The sequence below is a fragment of the Camellia sinensis genome, chromosome 10, assembly GCF_055761805.1.
Source record: "Camellia sinensis isolate YWXY chromosome 10, ASM5576180v1, whole genome shotgun sequence".
NCBI classification, from domain to species: Eukaryota; Viridiplantae; Streptophyta; class Magnoliopsida; order Ericales; family Theaceae; genus Camellia; species Camellia sinensis.
The window spans coordinates 53,057,760-53,083,255 of NC_138970.1; the positions used below are offsets into that span (position 1 = coordinate 53,057,760).

The 25,496-nt window shown below is 33.4% G+C and overlaps 2 protein-coding genes across 2 annotated transcripts; one reads left to right on the top strand and one right to left on the bottom strand.

Moving 5' to 3' along the window:
• The first annotated feature begins 2,735 nt into the window (after positions 1–2,735).
• Positions 2,736–14,955, top strand: LOC114297402 (delta-1-pyrroline-5-carboxylate synthase). The gene is made up of 20 exons (XM_028241819.2): positions 2,736–2,795; positions 4,060–4,131; positions 4,329–4,432; positions 4,782–4,884; positions 5,280–5,441; positions 6,015–6,292; positions 7,574–7,724; positions 7,903–8,067; positions 8,388–8,465; positions 9,241–9,330; positions 10,380–10,466; positions 10,600–10,686; positions 10,763–10,859; positions 10,952–11,055; positions 11,219–11,294; positions 12,364–12,514; positions 12,620–12,688; positions 12,810–12,876; positions 12,971–13,041; positions 14,603–14,955. The coding sequence occupies exons 1-20, from the start codon at positions 2,745–2,747 to the stop codon at positions 14,679–14,681; spliced, it is 2,142 nt and encodes a 713-aa protein (XP_028097620.1). The 5' UTR covers positions 2,736–2,744; the 3' UTR covers positions 14,682–14,955.
• Positions 14,956–18,293: 3,338 nt separating this feature from the next.
• On the bottom strand, positions 18,294–24,331 carry LOC114297415 (NADPH-dependent aldo-keto reductase, chloroplastic). Its single transcript, XM_028241836.2, has 7 exons — positions 24,068–24,331; positions 23,534–23,584; positions 21,847–21,923; positions 21,457–21,544; positions 19,656–19,931; positions 18,720–18,965; positions 18,294–18,482 (listed from the first exon to the last, which is right to left on the bottom strand). Exons 1-7 carry the CDS (start codon positions 24,197–24,199, stop codon positions 18,396–18,398), a joined length of 957 nt encoding a protein of 318 aa, XP_028097637.1. The 5' UTR covers positions 24,200–24,331; the 3' UTR covers positions 18,294–18,395.
• Positions 24,332–25,496: the final 1,165 nt, after the last annotated feature.

Here is a 25,496-nt window from a genome sequence, read left to right on the forward strand (position 1 = left end):
CCCACTTTGACCATTTATGTTTTAGTTTTTGTTTTCAATTTACTACTAAAGCTATCTTTTGTCTAAAATTAGACATAAAAATGTTACATTGGCAACCACATGATATGAAATATATTATTATATTTAACCTACACATCTTACTCAAACTTAAACTTAAATATAATGAATATTTTTAAATGATGTGGCAACAAACGTGATATTTTCTGTTTAATTTTTGACAGAAATTAACTTTAAGGGTAAATTAAAAAAAAAACTTAAAATGTGAAAGGTCAAAGTGGAAAAAGAAAAACTTTAAGGGCTAAAATAAAAAAAAAATGAAAATGAGAAAACATAAATGGAACAAAATATAATTTATTCTTTATTTATTTAAATAAAACTGTTTGGGATCTCCCAAATAAGTCACTTCTTTTTATGAATATATATATTTTTATTTTTAGTGATTTTTAAAAAAAAAACCATGTCAATTTTTTTTTTTTTTTTTCCAATCAGTCTTATGTGTCTCTAATTTTTTTTTTTCTGAAAAAATTCAAAAAGTCAAAAAAACCTATTATTTTTTACTTATATTTGCTTTTCCTGAATTTTTTTGGTAAATTTTTAATTTTTAGAATCTAGAGACCAAAATTTTTTAAACTTTTTTTAAAAAAAAAAAATTCAGCTAATAAAACAATGACACCCCCCCCAAAAAAAAAAAAAAAGTAAATCCCAAACATGTATAGGTAGAATGGGAGACTATGTGGTGCTCTGCATGTGTTTTAATTGGCGGATGGGGATAGAATATATAATTTTGTATTAGATAATTAAAAAATAAAAAATTCTACTTACTTCACCAATTTAACTTCTTACATCCTCATAATTCTTTTTTACTTTTTTATTTTGTTTTATAATTTCTATAATTCTTTTATTACCTTCATCCCTAACCTTTCTCATTCTCCTTCTTCTCCTTGCACCAAAAACTTAAAACACCCTAACACCCACCGCCATCACCTTCGACCACCATCCCTTCCAACCCCATCTTCGGCTTCAAAAACTACATCAAAAATAAAAATAGATCTGCAAAGTCCAAAGATAAGAACCTTCAGAGAGATTTATAGAAAAGTGACAAGTGTCGTTGTTGGTATCACCAGAGCAAATCTTCGCCGAATGGAACCCCATTCCGGTGCTACTCTTGTATTTAATTTCAAATCCTAGTTCTCTAATTCAAAGCAAGAAATCCAAAAACCCTAGAAATAGGCTTGGAGTTTCGAAAGTAAACATAAGAGAAAGAGATTTGAAAAGTTTAATGTTGTGTTTGGTTGGGGGATTTGGGGAGAGATTTGAAAAGGAAAATGGAAAAGGTAGGTGAAATGTGAATAAAACATACCTATATTTCACTTAGTTTCACACACCTTTTCCTTTTCCCTTTCTAAATCTCTCCCCAAATCCCTCAACCAAACATAGCAAAGAGAGAGAGAGAAAAGTGAAAAGAATCACAAAAACAAAATTAAACAAAAATACTTTCGATTCTTTCTTTGCTCCTCCAATGCTTCAAGATTTATCCCACTTTTGATCACTCCAACTTCCACTCCAATTGGGTATGTCTCGATCGAGCAATTCCTACAACAAATCTCAAATTTTTCACACTAGAGGATCTTTTACATGCATATACATACTGGATTGTTTTGAGAAGTTAATTAAAAGTTAATTTTTTAATTTTTTTTGAAAGTGTAAAAAAATAGAAAGATAATGTGATTCAAAATAAATCAAAACTCAAAAAGTGGCTTTTTAATCCTCCACCGAAAATAAACATATAAATTCTTGAATCCATGTTTTTATGTTTTTTCAATCTATGGATTGATTTTGATTGCTCATATCGACATGAGTTTATTGAAAATTTTAATGGGTGTTGTGTGAATGCATTGATTGTTAGTTGGAAGGAAGGGGGGGTGGGAGGTGATGGTGGTATGTTACGGTTTTTTTTTTGGATTGTGTATGTGAAGAGAAGGAGGGTGATAAAGGAGTTATAAAAATTATGAAATAATTAAATATAAAAAATTAAATTTTGAAGGTATAAGGTATTAAATTAGTGGTGTAAGTAGAATTTTCATTAACAAATATGAGGAGACATAAGAATTTGTGATTGATTAGACATATGGTCAGGTGGTGCGCACATACCACCTAAACTATGTTTGGCCCATTTGGGCTAAAATAATCATATAAGATAAAATTGACTATTTTAGTCAAATAAAATAAAATGTCACTTTCAAACTATAATCATTTTATTATTTCTCTTAAAAAAATTTAAAAAAATTTAAAGAATAAAACTTTTTAATCTCAAACTAAAATAATTAAAAAATTAAAAAATTAAAAAATCAATCCATATCCTAAACAAAGATGTCATTATTTTTCTAGCAGGGACAAAGGCCAACACTCCGTTTATTTATAACCCAGAAAATAATAATAATAAAAATTATTATTATTAGTAATATAATAAAAAAAAATAACATGAGATTTTGAAAAGTAAATGACACGACACGAAAGGTAAGGAGTACTAATTCTAGTGGTAAACAAACTTAGGCATACATAAAACACCTGTATCTGAAGAAAAGGATAATCCTCTTTATTTATTTATTTATTTATTTCTCTCATCATCACAGTCTCTCTCCCTCTCTCTCTCTCTCTGAGTTGACTCACTCATATAAAAAAAACTACTCTTGGTTTGATACCGAGTCGACCCATCGGAACTCGCTCTGCTCTGAATCGACTCCATGGATCCTACTCGAGCTTTTGTCAGGAATGTCAAGCGCGTAGTAATCAAGGTAACATTAATTTCCATTTATTTTATTTCAAATTTTCATATCCTTAAATTTATTTATTTAGTTTGAATCTTCGTATGTGTTTTGCATGTACGGTCCCAATCAAAGTTTCTACGTTAAATTTGGTATTAGTTTATCACATTATCAATGATTTACTCTGTTTTTGTCTTTTCAATGTGTTTATATTATATATATATGTGTGTGTGTGTGCGCGTGTTCTATATATGTTTGCTTATGTTTGGCATCTATAACATACATGGACAACAATGCAGAACTTGGAAATCACGGGTGCTTTTTATAATTTAATTTATTTATTAATCTTTAGGTAAAATAATGAATGATGGCAGACAATGATTGTAAATTTTTTTGGGGGCAAATTTCATTTATTTGTGGTTTACCCTAACGTTTGGAAATAACCTGCATGTGGTTTGTTAAAATTTCGTTCCACTTAATAGTAAGTTAAGTCCGAAACACGCGACAGACACAACAAGATTATATGCTCATTTTTAAAATTCAAGGGAGTAAATCACATATGAAATAAAGTACGGGTTTAAATTTATCTTTCAAACAAATGACGAAAATATAGGGATATTTTATTCTTTTTAATTAAATCATTAACGGATCTAACAGTGTACTTCAGTTCACAAATCATGTGAGGGTTATGTGGTCATTTTCAAACATTAGGGTACACAACACATGGTCAGAGGCGATAAATTGAAGTTTGCTTTTTTTTTACCCTGAATTGGGAATTTTTTTTTATATATGTTTTTAACAAGCAAGTGGGTATTTTTTTTATTGCCAGAGCTTGATCTCATTTTTTTTAATCTCATTTTTAGATTTTAGAATTAAAACTTGCACTTCCTTATGGCCTAAATTCAACTATTTACCTAAAATTCGGATGGCTAATTATATTTTTGAGCTAGGTAATTGAAGTTCAGAATATAATCTGAGTTTTTATTTTTTGTTTAATTTGTATTTTTTGGCCTCTAGAAGGAGTTTGGGCCCTTTTTCTTAGCACTCAGACAAATTTTCATTATAATTTATTGAGTAGTCTCAATTTGTACTCTTAGGTATTCTATGCTAAAATTTAAGAAATAGTTTGATAGCGTATTCTACTAGTGATTGCATGGCAGAATCTTTACGAATGAATGTGATTAGTTTTACTGTTTTTGAAATATATATTTTTCCCATTAAGGAAACACTTGTGTTTTTGGAATCCTCGTTATGATCAATGTTAACGGTTTTCAAATTTTATGAATTACTTCAGGTAGGGACAGCTGTTGTTACGAGGGACGATGGCAGATTGGCAGTTGGCAGAGTTGGTGGTATTTTTGAGCAGGTATAGATATGTTGAGCTTGTTATGAAATTTGTCTATAGCCATATGATCATGTCTTTTCTAATGTTGTTGCATTACCATGTCCAGAACAGCAACTTTTTCCTTTTCAAATTCTAACTCTAAACAATAGTTTTGATTTGATTCTATGCCTACTATGTCAATGGTGCTAATTAATATGTTCTAAATTTTATGCCTACAGCTTGAAGAACTGAATTCACAAGGCTTTGATATAATTTTAGTGAGTTCAGGTGCTGTTGGAGCCGGCCGCCAAAGGCTTAAATACCGGAGATTAATCAACAGCAGGTTCTCATAGTTTTGTTTTGTGATGTGCTTTCATATTATACCTTTTTGTATAGAAGTATATCAATTCAATTTTATATGATGAATCAATAACTATTTATCTCTAATCATCATAATTCTTTGGCGAATAGGAGTTATTCTTAAATGCATTTTCATCTGAAATTATTTAATAACATGGTGCTGCATAGATATGTTCCTCTACTTTCTTCTCTGGCATGCTTATAATGATCATTGTAGTTTGTGAAATCGTCAAAGTTCTAAATCCTTGAAATGTTTGCAGAGATGGGTATTGGCTTTGCATTCATTTTGGCATTTTTTAAGATTTATTATTTAAATCCATATTGCCTTTCAGTTTTGCTGATCTCCAAAAACCACAAGTTGAACTCGATGGAAAGGCTTGTGCAGCTGTTGGACAGAATAGTCTCATGGCACTTTACGACAGTTTGTTCAGCCAGGTGTAAATATAATCTACTCATTATCCATTTTTAAATAGAACTAGGAATTATTTATTTATTTATTAATTATTTATTATATTTATTTTTTGGGGTTTTGCATTTTCTGAAACTATAACTACTTAAAGCTAGGGTTCAAGAATGTAGATGTAGAAAAATACCAAGAAAAAATTTGTGGTCCAGATTCAACTCTTGTATGATGGGATCCACACTTAGAATAAATCTGGACCACACATTGTTTTACTTGCTATTTTTCTGTGTCAGAGTTCTTGGTCCTATCATTATTGTTCCTTAACAAAGTTTAAAGTTTAGGTTGCATGTTGCCATTTTTGAGGCATTTTCCAAGTCTGTTTTGGTTGTTATCTGTTTGTTCTTATGTTGCAACCTTATTTATGTAGCTGGATGTCACATCTTCTCAACTGCTAGTGACAGATAATGATTTTAAGTCTCAAGAGTTCAGAGTCCAGCTATCTCAAACAGTGAATTCATTGTTAGCTCTGAGGAGTATTCCTATTTTCAACGAAAATGATGCAATAAGTACTAGGAGAGCTCCGTATGCAGTAATTAACTCCTCTATCCTTGCTTCTGTCTCTGAATTTAAATTGACTTTACTATTTATTTCCTTTTTCGGGAATGGGACAAGGCCTTAATGACAGATATTATTCTTAATGTAGTTGTTTCTATTGCTTCTCACATTATGTTTGATTAGCGGACAGGATTAGGTAGGACAAGTTATCATTTCAATCTGGGGATAACTTATCCCGAGGAAGGCATTTTTTGGAATTTTGAGACAAAAGTTGTGACCCAGGATAAGTTATCCTACCCCTCCGCTTGGGGAAAAATAATCCCACATATGTGGGATAAAGGCTCCCTCAGGATTAGTTATCCCAGGTCAAAAAGTTTAACTAAATGCATAATTATTTTGTTGTGGGATTATATAATCCAATCCCACCCCCTTATTTGCTAATCAAATGTGGCTTGAGATCATGAATGATAGCATAGGAAATTAGGAATGGTTAAAGTGAATCCAATCCTACTTGTGTTTTCATTTCCATTACTGGTTATTTATACGTTCTGTCATTCATAATGTAATTTTTTTTTTTTTTAATTATGATTATAAGCATGAATTGCAGGACTCTTCTGGTATATTTTGGGATAATGACAGTTTGGCCGCTCTATTGGCTCTTGAACTAAAAGCCGACCTTCTTGTTTTGCTGAGCGATGTAGACGGTCTTTATAGTGGCCCTCCAATTGATCCACGTTCAAAGCTAATTCATACATATGTAAAAGAAAAACATGAAGCGACAATTACATTTGGAGATAAGTCAAGGGTGGGAAGAGGGGGTATGAATGCGAAAGTAAAAGCTGCCATCAGTGCATCTCGTTCTGGTACCCCCGTTATCATTGCCAGGTATAATTCGACATGCTTGTTTTAAGTGTTTACACTCAGAATTATCAAAGTTTAGACAATTATTATCATCTGAACCAACACAAGCATATTTTCCATCTTTGGTATCCAATCATTATATATGCCAGTGATGTTAGTCAATCATCGTTGTAAACATGAGGAAAGAGGAAACATCAACGCAGATCTCTAGTCAATGTAAAATTTCTAAACATGACAGTTATAGAAAAAAAACAAATAACTTTGTACAAAATTAAGGGATTAGGAACTGAATATGAATATAAAATGCAAACAAATATAGTTTCTGTCTTTTGCTTGGTGCTTATTTGTTTTCTGTTTCCAGTTTTTCCAAATCGTGCATCATTCTTCTGGAGATGAGCTGTCACATCTAGTCTCAGAAAAAGAAAAGATTGCTAGGAAAATAGAAAAAAATATTGCGATACATGTGTCACTTGAAAAGAGAAGTAACTATATGAGTAAATAATTTAAAGAGTAGAGCTATTCAAGTCCAAAAATTAGTCCAACTTTTCAAACCCAATGATATAGCAATGTATTAAAATATCAAAGGCAAATCTCTCCCTCATATGTTTTCTAATCATCCACCAATCATATCATTTACACATCATTGGGTCTAGAAATTGGGTTTAGAAAGTAGACTTGTATATCATTTTTCTAATTTAAAAGATGAAGGTACATATATCACTTAAAAAGAGAAGCAGCTATATTGGCTAATAATTCAATTGTTTGGAGAAATTGGATCAATGATCTAGCCTTTTAATTTATTTGTTTTTGTTTTGTTTTATTTTCTTTATTTTTTATTATTTTATTATTATTATTTTTATTTTAAAATAAATTTTATAAGAATGAAGCAATTTACTCAATTATGTAATTTAGTGGGAGGTGCTTGGTGCATGGTCCAGGCGTTTTAACTATCAGAATTATATTGTGGTCTTCCAAGATTGTTTACATCCCTCAGATATGTAAAAGAATAACTAGTTGCCATCATGTTTCTCAGCATGCAATAATTACCGATTTTAATTGGTTGATATTATTGAACACAACATACTGCATTGCTAGTTGATTAATCAAATTTGATTTTGCACATTTCTTACATATGTATATATATGTACATATATTTCATTCTGATGAAGTATTCTATAATGCAAAGGATTATTCATTGTTGGCTTTGTAAAGTTGAGTTTTAATTACACGGGATAGAAGGCATGCTGGTTTCTCAGATGTAGATTTCCTGGTTACACACTAAATTTGTTTCCCTCTTTCTGGAAGTGGCTTTATCGCTGATAACATCACGAAAGTGCTAAGTGGAGAACGAGTCGGTACTCTCTTTCATAAAGATGCACATTCGTGGCTTCCTCTTACAGACGTTGGTTCACGCGAAATGGCAATTGCAGCACGTGAATGTTCCAGAAAGCTTCAGGTTAACAACGTCATGCTTATTTGAATACGCATGGCATAGAGCTTCCTGTGTCAATATGAATTTTCTCTAAAACACTATACCTCATCTACAATCAGCTTTTTGTGCATTCTTATTCATTTTTTTTGGAAAAATAGTGACTTCCAGCTAGAATAATCTCAATCACTGTTTTGCGTTGCAGAGTCTATCTTCAGAAGATAGGGCAAAAATATTGTTTGATGTAGCCGATGCACTGGAGGCAAATGAAAGTTTAATCCTGGCTGAGAATGTAGTTGATGTTTCTGCTGCAGAGAATACTGGATATGACAAGTCATTGGTATCACGTTTGGCCCTGAAGCCTGGGAAGGCAAGTAGTTGTTAAATAATAAAATTCTATTCTATCATCAATTTGTAATATATTACTTTCCATTTTATTACTATTTTGTTTTCTTTTTGACTCTCTGGTTTTCTTTTAGCTAGGAACAGATGTCAGGTATACTCATTTTTTCCTCTCCTCATAATTCTAATTTTTGGAAACTGTTCTGGATCAATTATTGCACACCTGAGGGGTTCATCTCATTTATGTTGGTGTTTGGGAGACAACATGGGGGATGGTCATTGGTGATTGGTGGGAGTTGAGGTACTTAATAAAAAAATTGTTCTCATGATACCGTTTATTGTTTGCAGATCTCTGCTCTTGCAAAATCTATGCGTACACTTGCAGAGATGGAAGAGCCCATCGGTCAGGTTTTGAAGCGAATGGAGGTGAGAAAATTTTTCATAGAACTATGTTGTTGATATTTGCAAAGGCAAGGACACAAGTTTGGTTCTTAAGACTATTTTGAAATATTTAACATGGGTTAAGCTTTAAAGGACCTGTCTCAAGGATCCCAAGCACACTGTGATACCATATTTTCCACCATCAGTTGTTAGAAAATTGAAGTAAATCTGATTTAAGAAAATTTTGTTATCTGCATTACCTGGAGATTATGGTGCAAATATATGTAATATGAGTAATGCTATACAAACAGAATTTGTATACATAAAACTCATATAGAATGATGTGTTTTATTTATGGCCATTCATTAGAAATCAAAATACCCACCACTTTGGTTCATAATTGCAAGAATACCATTGCCACATCATTCTTGTCTTAAATTTTGTATGAGAATTATGGATTATGATCCTCTCCATTCCAAAGTTGTAATGGTGGATCTCCATTGTACTATCCAAGGGTTTTTAATTATTCTTTCTAAATTTAAAATATTGATAAATTCTCATGATTATTTCACAACCCTTAGATGATGTTATGGACATCTCCAATTACAACCATGGAATGGAGAGGAACTTAGTCCATCACATCATTCTTGTCTTAATTTTGGTATGAAAATTATGTATGTATATCATTTTTCATTTAATATAAATGGAATTAAATATTGAACTTAATGAACAAAGATGTAGGAAGCATCTTTAATATATTGTGCTCGGTTGGGTTGGTTGTTGATTTGTTGACACATCTCTTGACTGTTCTTGCATCCAGCTTGCAGATGGACTCATCTTAGAGAAGAGATCATGTCCTTTGGGTGTTCTATTGGTTGTTTTTGAATCCCGACCAGATGCACTAGTCCAGGTAATAAAAATTACTTTATCTGCAGCATCATCCGGTATATTTCACTGATAAGGATGTTTGAAGGGTTGTTAAGAGAATTACTATTTAAGGATGAACTGAGCATTTGTTTTTGTTTTGACTTTACCTTTCCGTTTTTACATTGTAACTTTGGGGTAATTAGGAGGCTTCCTGCCACATACATTTTGTCACATGGATCTGGAATTTGGAAATATAAATTTACCATGTCTTAACAGAATTATCATACATCTATGCACAGCTAATTTTTATTATGCCATATACACTTTTTTTGGAGGGGCTATAATAATTTCTTTTACTATTTCTTTAAATGCTAGGATTGAATAATCTAAACAGCAAAAGGCCCGAAATGCCCTAGGACCATCAAGGCACAGCCAAAATTTCTCATTCTATATGCTAGGGAAGAACTCTAGTCAAGCACACATAAAGCCCCTAGGTACATGCGCTTTAGTTAGGCTCCTGGATGAAGAAATGCATGCCTATCTTTATCCTTATCTTTTTATTTTTCAATGGTCATTGATTGATATGTCCAACATCATGTCATGGTCTTATGTCCAACATCATGTCATGGTCTTGTATGATAGATCATACTCTTTTGTCATTTTTGGTATTTTGATTTCATGGGCTTATTGTTTACTACTTAATGTAGATATCTCTAGTGCTTGATTTCATGAATTAGTTATATCTACTCTTTACATGTTTACAAGTACAATATGCAACAGTCATCACAAATGCTCGATGGATTATTTCTTTTTCCAGTATACTTAACAGAGGATTTCACCAAGGCGATTCTATTTTATCTTACTCAGGCTTTTGACTTATGCTGAGCCTTGCACTTACGCATGGGGTACCTTGGTGCCCAAGTGCTTCTTCAATCTGTAATAACTATTGATAGAATGATACTACACCTTTAATGAGTCAAAGTTACTAATTGAGCTTTGAACTGATGACCGTATCATTTTTTTTGGTTTTATTCCTTGCATGTTTATGTTTTCCCCATCAACTAATCCGTAATTTTTAAACTTGCTTGACAGATAGCTTCATTAGCAATTCGGAGCGGGAATGGTCTATTACTGAAAGGAGGGAAAGAAGCAATGCGTTCAAATGCAATCTTGTACAAGGTCCGATTTCACAGGGCCAGGCAACAGTATCTCAAATTTTTTAGAAGCTTATCAATTGCTTAATAAATCAAGTTCTCTTTTTGATTTTTTAACTCATTTTCTTTTCTTGTTGCAAATTTATTTGTTCTTCCAGGTAATAACTGCAGCCATCCCAGATAATGTTGGTCAAAAACTTATCGGGTTCGTGACTTCAAGAGATGAAATTACTGATTTGCTCCAGGTGGGTATTGAGATTGCACACTCGTCTAGTTTTTGACATGACTCTAGTTTTAACTAATCTTATTCTTCTTCTTCAGCTTGACGATGTGATAGATCTTGTGATCCCTAGAGGTAGTAATAATCTTGTTTCCCAAGTAAAGAATTCAACAAAAATTCCTGTTCTTGGTCATTCAGGTAGAGAGATATTGTCCCATTGTTATCCATGGCTTACTCTATACGCGTAACTGATTTTCGCTTATAGTAAAATTGCTCTCTTTGCTGCCCAGATGGAATATGCCATGTTTATGTTGATAAGTCAGCTAATATTGATATGGCAAAGCACATTGTCTTGGATGCAAAGACAGATTATCCCGCAGCTTGTAATGCTATGGTATCTTCAGCTTACACTCTTTGTGACTGAGCAACTTTCTCTCTGTTGGATGTACCTATCGAGTTTTTATTTCCAGAGATTTGGCTTTGTATATGTTTGCCCATGCATGGTTTACAAAATTCTGTTATATGCTCCGTTAGCATGGTTTATCTCTTTTTATCAGGAAACACTTCTTGTGCACAATGATTTGTCAACTAATGGTGGGCTCCAGAAGCTTGCTCAAGAACTCCAATGTGAAGGTATGACTAAGTAATTTCACTTTATGAAGTGTATCAATGTAAGGTGAACCACTGGTTCAATGGTTAAAACTCGGCCCAACTAATATTGAGGTTGTGGGTTGGAACCTAAGGTTAGTCACTTTGTGCATATTATGCTAAAGGTTAGGTGGGCTTAGGCGGACTTTGAAAATGGGGCCCTCCTACATATATTTTTTTATAAAAAAATTACTGATAAAATAAAAATTTACCAATAATTTTTTTATTATTTAGTAGCTACAAAAAGTTTCCTTATACATATAATCATTAAAATTTATTTTCATATATTAAGATACAATAAAATCATAACAAAGACTCAAAAAAGATAAAATAAGGTCTTGTTGTTTTATACTTTAGCAATAATCAATACAAACAACATAATTCACTGATATTTGATAACGAAATAATTATGTTAATCATAATCCACACAAATCATAATCCACTAATTATTTGATAACAAAACACAAATTATTGAAAAAAAATTGGGAGAAAAAACTAAGACAAAATTATTCAATTAAATTATGATAAAGAGAGAGGGCAAAAAAATTAGGGCAAAAAAATTAAGGAAAAGAAATTAGGGCAAAATTATTCAATTAAAATATGATAAACAGAGATGGCAAAAAAATTATGATAAAGTTATTTATTCTATTAAATTCTTGACATTAGACTCTATTTGGACTCATTATATCATATATATTTGTTTGGACTAATTACATAAAATTTTAATTGGATATATATATATATATATATTTAATTTGGCTCGACAGATTTTTGTGAGGGGCCTTTTAGATTGGGTCTCAAACAATAAAAAAAGATTGGGCTTTGAACTTTTAATCTAATATAAAATTAATAAATTTGGGGCCTTATTTTGGGCCAAAATTTGGGGGCCCTATGCACAGGCCGTAGTGGTCTTAGCCCAGGGCCGGCCCTGTTCATCACAAGACTATGATAACAGAGTCTTGTGGCATAACTCCAAAAGAAGTACTATGGGAAAATAGAAAACCCTTCAATGATCACAGAAACAGATTCATTACCATAAGTTTATCCGTTGCAGGTGTTACTCTATATGGTGGACCAAGAACGAGCTCTTTATTAGATATTGCAGAGGCCCAATCGTTTCACCATGAGTACAGTTCGAGGGCTTGCACAATTGAAACTGTCAGTGATGTGTATGCTGCTATTGATCACATACATAAACATGGAAGGCACGTCAGCATTTTTCAGTTTCTTTGTTTGTTTGTAGAATAATTTTGGGAAACTTATAATATTATATGGGGATTTATTTATTTATCTTAATTTTTTTTTTTCAGTGGCCATACTGAATGCATTGTTACAGAAGATTCCGAAGCTGCTGAACTTTTCTTACGTCAAGTGGACAGGTGGGCATATTCTATTATTATATAACTAATGTTTTTACACTTTTGATATTTTGTTTTTGATCAGTATATTTTGAAGGTTTGATGTTGCTAATCATTATCACTTTACATTCTACATCGACAGTGCTGCAGTATTTCACAATGCAAGTACACGATTTTGTGATGGTGCTCGTTTTGGACTTGGGGCAGAGGTAACTGATCTTTCCAACATTCCCGCTGCTGAACTCCAGCTTAGTTGAATTTCCTTCTCTCATCTGTTGTTTGGTTCTATTTAATGGCTGACAGGTTGGGATAAGTACGAGCAGGATTCATGCACGAGGTCCAGTAGGAGTTGAAGGTCTATTGACAACACGATGGTATGTGAATTCTTATCCGTCTTCTTATTCCATTTTCTGTATGACTTGTGGAAATGATTGTTAGGATTGCTATGATCACTAAATGAATTGAGAAGTTTGCTTTGTTTTCCTTAAAACTTGGGGTAAGACAAATTTAAATTTTGTGGTTTTAGCATCTTGATTCTACAAGAGATTTTGCATTCTTGGGAATGGTAAATTTTTCTTAAACGTCCAATTAGTTCTTTTAGGAGTTTGACAGTGTTTGCAAAGATGATGCATATAGCTCTAGAACGCTTCTAGGGTTGAAGTCTAACAATAGATCATATATTCATAGTAAATGATTCGGTCAATATATGTCAACACTAAGGGTATGAGTTCTTGTCTAGTACCAAGGTCATTCTATGTTTCTTGCCATTTTCCCCCCCTAAATCTTCAATATTGTTCTACATATGCACATCTGTCCTTGTGTTTTGGTTACATAAATATTTTTTAGTTAGCATTTCCTTTAATTTAACTTTGGGAAATTCTTTAATTTAACCTTATTCTCAAGTTTTTATGGGTTTCTAATTTTTACAGCTTACCAATTTTTTGCATCAGTAATAATATTATTATTTACGATGCATTTCAACACCCTAGCATGAGCCCAACTAGTTGATGCAACACGAGAAAAAGGAAAATGAAAATAAAAATAAAGAACTCTACTTGAATACTTTGCCTTTGTTTTCTCAATAGAACGTGTGCTTAACAAATCATAGAACTCTCTTCTTCTCATGAAACATTAACTAATTGTGATGTTACTGATACTGATATTGCTTGCATTGTCCATAAGATAATGAGTGAAACATTTTTTAGGCTCTGTTTGGTTTGGACTACTTAGGTTGATTCAATCACCAAGAGTCACCAAATCTGTTTCTTGTTTCAAAGAACTACACATGGTAAAGTTGATCATCAATTTTGATATCACACGCGCATTAGCTATTACCCAAAGTTGCATTAGCCAAAGTAGTTGATCATCAATTTTGTAAATTTATTTCTAATGTTTGTTTTAAAGTTCCACCAATTAATTGACTTATAGTCACTCAACTCAACTCAGCTCAACTCGCCTTTGTCCCCATTACTTAGGGTTGGATACATCGCCTCAACCCATGTTCTCCTCTGCTTTTCTCTATTTCTCTTACCACCCTCCACGTGGATCAAATTACTTCATACACGTGCACTAGTTAGTCTATGATGCACATTATCATACATCTCAAGCGGTTTTTCCCCAATTTACCTTCAATTGGTGCCACTTCTTTCTAATGAATTTAAACAAATTTTCCTTAACCACCTAATATTCTGCATGGTGTTGAACACCAATGTTCTTGCTGGTTTTACCCTTTTTATTTATTTTATTTTATTTTATCAACAATCACTATGTGCTCTCTCTAGTTCATTAGAATTGGAATTTAACCTTTTGTTGAATGCCTGGGAATACTGGAATGTTTTGATAATAGTTTCTTGGACACACATAAGCATGCACAAAGGCTTATTTATGTTGCTTATATTTAACACCTGCATTTGCTTCCTTGTGTTGCAAATATAGGATTCTAAGAGGTAGTGGGCAAGTGGTGGACGGTGATAAAGGCGTCAATTACACCCACAAGAACCTCAGTCTCGAGTAATAGCACTGCAGGAGGAGACTCGTCAGGACAGCCCCTCTTGTTTCTTGTCAATTTTGGTGTCACCCTTCTTTGCCCTATTGTAGTTCTTGTAGTAGTATTACAATTTCTTTGCTAGATGCTGTCTACCTGGATAATTCTTAGGAGAGAACCCTTCATGAGTTTATTTCTTTTATTATTATTCTTTCACCATGTCAACAAATGATGTTTTCAGTGCAGTTTTCATAGAGCCTGTGGCTGAGACAAATAAATACAACTTATGGGATTCTTTTCATTTCTTCATGTTTCTGTTTTTATTTTTGTTTTTGTTTTGTTTTTGTTTTTGTTTTTGTTTTTGTTTTTTTTTTTTAAATTTCTAAGAATGGGAAAGAAGTGAAAGTAATCCATTGGTATCTAGGATTGTGGAGATCAAAGAATGCTTCTCCATTTAGATGTAATGTTTGGGTCAATAAATGATCCTGCCCTTTGGCTAGGTTTTATTTCCTTTTCCATTGATTCTAATAGAATTTTAGTAGGAAAAGAAAAATTTACATTTATTCATGGTCATTATAATTATATCCACAGCCTCTCTTAACATTGTGGAGTCCAGCTTATGAATTTAGCAATCCTCTTTTATAAATAAATTTGAACATCCAAACAGAGGGGATGAAAATGAAAAAAAAGAAAAAGAAAAAGAAAGTCAAATACACTAAGCTCCCTCGAGGTAATGGAAAAATTTACAAAACATCACTGTTTTAATGTATTGACTTCACTTGCAATAATGGTAATTTTAACAGTATTAGTAGAGATGATAGAACCTACCTGGTCCCTCCATTTCTTTAAACTCTCACCTAGCAAAATGAATCCCCTACATTTTTTTTTTCTGAGTGGCTCTATTTACACATCACTTTTTATCTCAAGGCACACCACTTGCTCAGTTCACACCATACACAAATTAAAATTTTTAATTTTGTCTCAATACACACAGTTAATTTTTCAACAATACCAAATTACCCTCATCTTCTCCAACTAACCCTAACCCTAACCCTAACCCAAACTCAAACTCAAACCCTTACCCATCACCAGCCGTCGGCCACTGACCCCCACCCCTCCCCCTCTATGACCCCTCTCTGGCCCATCTTCTATCTTCTTCTTCATCGTCTAAATCTGGAAACCCTAGGGCTCTCTCTCTCTCTCCCTCTCCCTCTCTCCCTTCCTCTAAGTAGAACTTAGGCAGCACCGCGCGAGAAACGAGCTCGATGTCACGAATCTGGAGTTCGGTGTAAGAGATGAAGATGAGCGCAGGAATCGCGAGGGCTTCGGAGACGAAGATGTATACGATTGCAATGAGAGGGAAGGAGAGGAGGAGAACAAGCCATCGGAGGAGACTACCGGCTTCTATGGCGACGAACATGAAGTAAAGGAAAGAGGAGCTGCCGATGAGGAGTGTTCCATTGAGGTCGACGGCGATCGACCGGTGTTTCACGGCGGAGACGTCACATGATGTGATCGCCGGTAAGGATTTCTTTAGGATTTGCAAACGAAGGAGATGGAATAAAGATGAGGGCAATTTGGATATTTAATTGAAGGATAAAATTATAATTAAAAAATTATAAATAATGGTGTCCTTTGAGATGAGATAAAATATGGTGTGTGAATAGAGCCGCCCTTTTTTTTCTTTAAACTCCTACCTTAATACCAATTATACTCCTCATCTTTTTGCCCCCAATTTTTTTTCTGCAATTTTCATACCACAGGCAGTCCCACCCCTTCGGTGACCTTCCAGAACCTCCCCCATCGGCAACCATCCTCCGCCACCTTCATCATCTTCAACCATAACTCTAAAATAATTTGGGTATTTTGAAACTCTATCTCTGAAATCTTCGGGAATCCCAAACAACAACCTGCTATGATACAACCTCCATATTGCCAACTGTAAACCCCACTGTAAAAAACCCCCCAACAGCAAAGATGAAAGATGAACACCAACAACTAAATGTAGATAAGACAATTAACTTTGACCTGGTAATAGTGCAAATTGCAGGTGAAAGATGAACACTACTGCCATATGTAGATTTAATTTCAGATATTCCATAATGCCCAAGCCCGTAATTCATGATACTAGATAGATGCTCTGACACAACTATCCTTAACTTCTACATTGCAATAATACGCCTCTTTCCCTGCACCAGCAGCGGCAATATGGGGATCGAGGCGGCGTGAAAAGCCCTAACATCGGAAACTCCTGCTACTGTTGCGGAGGCAGAGGAGGCAGCAGTTGATATCCTTGCTCGCTGCGGAACTGGTGGTCGCCGACGGCAGTGGCGATGGTGGTCGTCGGTAGAGATGGTGGTGAAAAGGTTGGTGGGTTAGGGATTGGGAAATTAGGGTTAGTGTTTGGGAAATTAGAGTTAGAATATTAGGGATGAGGGTAAAAATGTAACTTCATGTTTAGACAAAATTAAAATTAAAAAAAAAAGAAAAAAAATGAGGGATTCAAAGAAGAAAAGTAGATGTTAATACCAGCACTCAGCCTCGTTTGTTTGGAGTTATATGGAGGGGATTGGGTTTGATAGTGAGGAGATGATTGAAAATGAGATGTTTGTTTTGAGAGATATGGAAGGGACTAGTAATCCCTTGGGACTAGTAAGGAGGAGGAAAGGGGATTGAAGGGATTAGAATTTTTTTTATTTTTTTTTATATTGGGAATTTTTTTAAAAATATTAATGTTTAATTTTTATATTTTTTATTTGTTTTATTATTTTATATAAAAATAATTTAACAATTCCTCACTATTAATCCCCTCACTATTAATCTCCTCACTATCAATTCCTTCCATTCTATCTCTCAAAACAAACGGGCCTTAATATATTATCCTTATATATTTTGTGTCTTTAAATATATATTTGATGCAAATGACACAATTACCCTCTCTCTTACCAAACAAATTTACCCAATTACTCTCATTACAATGTGTATTATTCGAATATGAAAATGAGTTTTTGGATTCATGTAACGTTTGGAGATTAGGATAACAAGGGATTTCAGTTAAGCAAGTCCTACTGCCAGCTTCCACCTAGACGAAAAATGTAAATGCTGTCATTTTAGTCTACAAATGATGACAACATTATTTTCAATTCGTTTGGCTAATGAATAACTAACAATATGGGCCTAAATGTTATGTCAAAGAGAATAGTGTAATTACATCAAAAAATTGTAGAGTTAAATTTGTAATTTATTCATTACTCCGGAAAAATTAGTGTATTTTATTTACTAAAAAAAAAATGTTTTAGTTCTAGTTTTGGGGAAGTGTTATTTACTTTAATACTGAAAGGCCTCTCCTTTTGTGGTCTTGTGGAATCTGGTGAGATTAAATCCAAGCTAATCAACTTCTTCTTTTTTTTTAAATTTAATTTTAAAATTTTTTCTCCAGGAAGGGTAAGATGCATTACGCAATAGTAATAACAACCAAATTCAAGCATCATGCCTGGTAAGAGAGCGCCGCTAGACTTTCCTGATTATCCAACCCAATTTTGCTATTTCCTATTGATATTGATATTTAAAACTTTGCTCACTCAATGATTACAAGAAAGCAAATAGAATACATTGGTTTGATTTCATTTAAAAAGAACTTGATACACTATGACAATCTAAATTTTATTAAATGGGTGAAAATAATATAATGGTTGACAGTATTCCAAATTTATTTTTACAACAAAGAAAATGGATTTTATCCTCTCAAATTTCACCATCCCACAACTCTTGAAGGCTTGTGTAGGGGCTCTTGCTCTCATGAACTGCAAAATCCCCCCTGAGGAGCCTTTGCTGCAACAAACATAAACAAGATTTGTTTACTTATAGAATTGCGACTCTGGAATCTGTATACATGTATCGTTAGTACAGAAAAATCAATATGTGACCTAGATTTATTCTAAATGTAGTGAGGACAACACAGAATGTACCCAAGCCACATTTTTGTAATTTTTTTTCTGTGCACATAGTATTACTGGTACTACCTGTATTATGCATAAGTATTTGTGCGCAATTATGGGGCATACTCACCTGGTGGATAGCAGCGAATTTTGAGAAGAGCTCTGGAGGGATGCACCAGTCAAATAAGTTGAGATTCTCCTTAATCCTAGACTCATTAACACTCTTTGGGAGGACACTGTGATCACTTTGAATGCCCCACCTCAGGGCTACTTGTGCAGGTGACTTGTTAAGCTTCTCAGCAATCTCAACCAATATTGGTTCCTTCAAGATTTCGCCTTTCACCCAAGACCCTGGAGACCCCAGAGGAGAGTATGCCTGCACAACCAAGCTAATCTTTAACACTACTGTTAACATTGGCCCTGTTTGATGGAGCTTTATTTGAGCTGCCTATAATTTTTTTTCCCCTTCAAAATTTTGTGAATTTGTGTTGAGTATTTGGCGCAACTTACACTTATAACTTACAAGGCAAAAATAACTTAAATAAATTGATTATTTGGAAGTTAGGAGAAGAGTGCTTTTAGCTTGTGTTACATGGGCTATGTACTTAGCCTATTGCACCGTGTTCACCGGATATGACATGGGTAAGGGTATGGGATATGTGTCTAACACCCATATCCAATTTACACTTGGATGCTCTTGTTTTATATGATGTTTCAAGAGAAGACGCTTACTTTTGCTAGTAAAGAAACTTTTCTAACTTCTCATATGAATGGGTGATATAAATTTCATTTTTTTTATACGACATCTTATCTAAGAATATTATAAAACATACAATATATATCACTGTTTAAAGGCTTGTTCCCATACCCATATCCAACTTTTGGATACATATCCCAATATTTTGGTTTAGGAAGATCTAACGCTTGGACAAGCATCTGCAACCGATTCTCATACTTGAGTGCATGTAATATGGCTTTTAGCTTCTACATTTTGATTGTCAATTTTAGCTTGAGAAAAGTTGCATGAAACAGCCCTAATGAATGGTTAAATTGTTTCAGAGATTACCGAGAGATGAACACCGGTTGATTTGCACAGGTTGTGGAGCGCAGGTTGCTGCCAGACAGGGTGGCATTCCACCTGGTTGACAGCTGGTGGAACTTTCGCATATGTGAGCAGGTCTTGCAGCTTCTTTGTTGAGAAGTTGCTCACCCCAATTGCACGTGCCTGTCCAGAAGCATACAAGCCCTCCATTGCAGCCCATGTTTCTGGGAGACACAGGGGAGCCATAACTTCAGGATCCCACCCGCTCGAGCCTGGCTTTGTTCGAAATGGCCAGTGCATCTGTAACCACAAGCACATATTTAAAACCACCCATAGTAGAAATTCTTTGTTATGATGGAACAAAAGAAAATGAGAAAGTAAAACAAAACAATCTGTTAGATTTATTTATTTTGATGATTTATTTAATTATATTTTAATTTATTTGAAAGAGAAAAATAGAATCCAAATTTTATTTTGATGATTTATTTAATTATATTTTAATCAAAATTTATTTTGATGATTTATTTGAAAAAGAAAAATAGAATCTAAATTTATTTTGTCCCATTATTTCTCACCTAAACCTTTGTCCTAAATGTTGTTAGAATGTATTTAATATTTAATTAAATTAGGAGTTTAAACAACCCAAAATAAAGGTTCAAACAGCCTAGTACAGTAGTAGGCCAAAAGGTTCAAAAGGTTCAAGTGGAAGACATTCAAATTAGTAATGATGAAGTGGTAGTAATGATAGAAGTACAACGGCCATAAATGATTATATTCAAAAGGTTTAAAATGTTCAAGTGGAAGATATTCAAATTTGTAATGATGGACTGGAAGATATTCAAATTGGTAATGATGGAAGTAGAACGACTATAAATTCAAATGACTGCAATGACTATAAACGGTTATAAATTCTAATGAATACAACGGTTATAAACGATTATAATTTTCATTATATATACCAAAGTCTCTAATGTAAACAAGTTACAAAAAAATCTAAAAATATTCTTTGATTTATAATCACTCACATTTATTTCTTAGAAATTATACACTGAGTCTTATAGCTTTAAACCCATCTTTCCTGTGTGAGATTTACAAAAAAATCAAAGCTTCATTTTATATATCTATCTTTGAGAGATATTTATTGTAAGCTTTCTTTAAAAACAAAAATACCATTTCATCTTGTAAAAGTGTTGTAAACACTATGTTCTTGAAATCTTGAGAGTGATTGTGAATCACTTAAGATTTGTAAGGGTTTGGGCTTGTGAAGTCTGTGTAAAATCCGTGAAAGATTGCTCCATTTGTAAAGAGGTTGCTAGCACCCTGTAAAGCTAGAAGATAGTGGAAAATCTCAAGTGAAGCTTGAGGAGTGGACGTAGGCCGAGTTGAAGTCAAACCACTATAAATTTGTTTGCCTCTCTCTCCCTTATCTTTTTTATTTTATTTTAAATTGACATAGCTATATTTCACATTTTTACTGTGCTAAAATCATTAACTGACATAGTTATTAAGACACTTATTTTAATTATTTTTATTTGATTAATTATATTTATCTATTGTGCTAGTTGTAATTTTTATTAGGGTATTATTAATTTTAATTATAAAAACTTAATTCATTGTTTTTTGGGTAACACAATCATACACAAACACAAAGATATGCATGGTTCGTCTTAGCCTACGTCACATGTCCAGTATAGAGTCCTATGTTTCAATGTTTAAAGCTATTCTATAGGTTGTGCCCCAAATTAAGAGCAAGTTTAGCAGATTTCGTATTTTGTTTGTAGACAGGTTATAGCACCTTGACAAGAATGAAGGTAAAAATGCATACGAGATATAGATCGATATAATCAAGTTGTAGGTCTTCTAAGCTCTTGCTCAGTGCCTTTGAGACATCCTCGGGTGCATGGTCGCTGCACCTGCAGATGTATAATTTGAAGTTACTAGTAAAAAAGAGTAGGCAGCATAAGCATTTTGCAGATAGATTGACAGATAAACCAAACTGAGTTTCTAAGCTAATAGATGAACAATATTCAATTCTATGAAAAGAATTCTAAAAGTGAGATATGAAAATCAAAGATGAGATAGACTATCAACATGAATTTTTCTTCATCCAGAGATCCAACAGAAGTGTAGAATAAGATCTGCATAAAATTTTCTTCTCTTGGAGATCAAATGAAAACTAGAATAAGAACTCTGATTATATATTATTCAAACATACCATAGTTTAGATGTGATCCAAATCTCACTTCTCTTCACTACCCCAGTGGAAAATAGTTCCTTCAGAGCCATTCCTATCTGCATATTCGAAAGTTTCAACACAACTCAAAATTTATTGCAACAGCAAAGGGCTAGCCAAATGGTAAGTTCAGCTGTGATAAGCACTTTAGAAATTGAAGGTCACGAGTTCAACTCCTATGAAACATTTGACCACTTTGGGGGCACCCCCAGGATCTGTGCCCAGTAATTATCCGATATGTGGAAGATGGATGGAATACATGTACCCAGGGACTAATTAGGCAAAGATGAAAGACCCCGATACACTTGTTATAATAAAAGGGGCAAAATCCTTTTCAATCCGTGCTTTTGGCCCACAGCACTTTACCCTATTGACATTTAAGCATATGCAAAGGGCACTCATGTAGTTTTAGACCAAAATGCAATCGATGGAATATATATATCCAGGGACTAATTGGGCATAGATGAAAGACCCGGTTACACTTGTTATAATAACAAAAGGGGCACAATCATTTTCAGCCGTGTTCTTGGCCCATAGCACTTTATCCTATTGACAGTTAAATATATGCAAAGGGTCCTCATGTGGTTGTGGACCAAAATGCAATGCTAACTCCGTTAATGGAATATATAAAATGACCTTAATGTATTTACTATTTCCTTTTTTGTTATCTTCTCTTTCTCTCAAATCTCATACACAATTTCTAACTTAAATCATATATTAACCAAATTAAATCATATATTGACATAAATTAAACCAACACCACATATTAACACACATTTCCAAATTTTTAACCGATAGATAATCACATATAAAATTGTACACACAAACACACACATATATATACACACCGCCCCCTACCTCCACCAAGCAACCCCCCACTTCCCTAGACGTTCCCCTTCTTTTGTTGCTACCCCATCCTCCCCTTCCCTCCCTTCTCCTCCTCTCCACTTCCGCCTCAATGGGAATCCTTTCTAACTTTCATTTTATACTTATATATATATATATATATATTATATGTACACACACATACATACACACATTGTGTGATTCAAGTATGCATTTTATACTTACATATATATATATATTATATGTATCCACACATACATACACACATTGTGTGATTCAAGTATGCATTGATATGCCTTTTTTAAATTTTATTTGAAATCTTGTGTTGGTTCAACAAGAGCTGGTTGGAAGGGGTAGCAGGTGGGGGAATGAAGGAGGGGGGTGGCGGTTAGGTAGGTGGAGGTGGCAGGGGCGGTGGGGGAGCATGTTGTTGGAGGTGGTGGTGGGAGGGGGTGGGTGAGTTAAGGTTATGGCTTTCAATAGAGGAGGAGAAGAAGATGAAATGGTGAAGTTATCTTTTATAGTGAAATTTGACCTTGACTTTGTTTTTTGTGCCAAGTTTCAAAATTGGCCTATGTGACTCAATTTTTTGTCACTTTGGACGTAATTAGTGACGGTAGGGAGGTAAGTATAAGATGAGTCAAAACCAAGTGAGGGTAGTTTGTATATATTTAAATGTGAGGGCTAAATTGCACAGGCCAAAACCACAAGAGAAGAGAGTAGTAAAAAGGATTTTTCCCTAAAAAAAACTAAAATTCATTGCATATATGAAATTTGGACAAGCATGATGAACAAAAATAACCAGGGTTACAAAAAAACATACCTCCTTTTCATTAGCATACGCTCGTGCACAATCAATATGCCTGTAACCAGCCTGCACAAATTTGAACCCCAATAACCAAAATTTTGAATTGCATATGATTGATTTATCATAGTTCTGATCAAAAGTTCCACTAACTTGAGGATCAACATAATTGACAATTCTGAGACCTTGTATTCATAGAAAGATCTCAAAAATCATTTTGAATAAACAATTTTACATTTCTAAACACAATCTAGGATACTATTGGAAAATGTATCAAACTTTGGACCCAATATTTGTAATCACAAACCATCTCCAACCCTTCACCAATTTTTTCATTTGGTTTGATTCTAAATTTGAATAAAAAACTTGATCTGATATGAACTACTCCAATCTATTCATCAAATTTTTGTCAAAATCTTTTTAAAACTTCCCTGCTTATCCCAAATTTCCCTTTATGAAAAAAAATCATCTCCCATGCTTCATCTTTTTAATTTTCATGATTTTTGAACATTTTTTCATCACATTAAGATTTGAATGTAAGAAGAAGAAGACCTTGACGGCGGCAGTGACAGCTTCACCGACCACACCAGGAGGAGCTTTCCATGTTCCTAGGCCAACTGAAGGCATCTTGGCTCCGGTGTTGAGATCAAAGTACAGAGGTCCATGATCACTTTGTTTTTCCATAATCACCTACACAAAAACAATCTAAACCAAACAAAGCAAATACAATTGCTGTGTTTACATATACAAAATCATCACATATACCAAATTGTCTCTGTTTGTGTGTTTGTTTGTGTGTGTGCGCGAGAGGTGTTTGTTTGTTGTGTATGAGAGAGACTTTTTATGAGCTTGAGAAACGGCATATGGGTTGGTGACCATTTCATGTCCAAACGTTTGTCTGTTTTTTGGAAGGTAGTTTTGTTTTTTTCACATTTATTTGGAGTCCTACAAAAGCTAAAGTTGTTTGGCCATGTTCCACTTCTTTGGGAGGTGCTATTTGTACATATATTATTTCTAAGCTTACCTATTAAAAATTATTATTATTATTTTTTTTAATCTTTGAGCACAATTATTATTAAGACCAAAATTACAAAAACAAAAAATCTAAGTCCATACTATATGATACCTACTTTTTAAAAGATACGTGTTATATATATCTTATTTGGACGAATTAAGTGACTTAACACCTACCTTCCCTAAAAAAATTAATGATAAAATTTTTAAAATACCGCTAATAAATGCATTTGTAGTTATTTTTTCAACATAAATTGTGGGTCTCAAAAGAATAGTAATTAACCACTCCGCTTGGTTTAGTTTTGAGAGTCAATAGTGAAAGATAATTTTTTAAAAGAGTTCATAAATTTTGAAAACTTGTTTGATTGTAAATTTTTAAAATAATTTTGGCATGATTTATAATTTATTTTTATTTTTATTTTTTGTAGTTAAATAGATGGGTGTGGGAAAAAAATTGATTGATTGATGCCTAAGATGTGAGAGAAGAAGAGGAGATAGAAAAAATAAATTGATTGATTGATGTGTAGGATGTGAGAGAAGGAGAGAGAAGAAAGAAAATAATTATGTATTTTTAAAAAAAAAAATTGTAAACCAATCAAGTTTTTTAAAATTTTCATTTCAAAAACTGATTTGAAAATGTAATCAAATACAACCTAAATGTTTAATTTGGTCACCAAAAACAAAATAAGAGTAAATCACATTTACCTCCCCTGAGGTTTCTGACAATTATAGAGGTCTCCCTTGTAGTTTCAATAATTACACTAATCTCTCTTGCTTTTGAAACTATTATCAAGATTTTCATACTGTTACACTTTGTTAGGTTATTTAACAAAATTTGTTAATGTCATGCTAATTAATTTCATAGGCTATAATATCAAAAATGACAAAATTACCTATCAATTACCTTATCTTTCAAATGAGAAATTTTACTCTCCTCTGAAATTTTGCACATATACCATCAAAGACC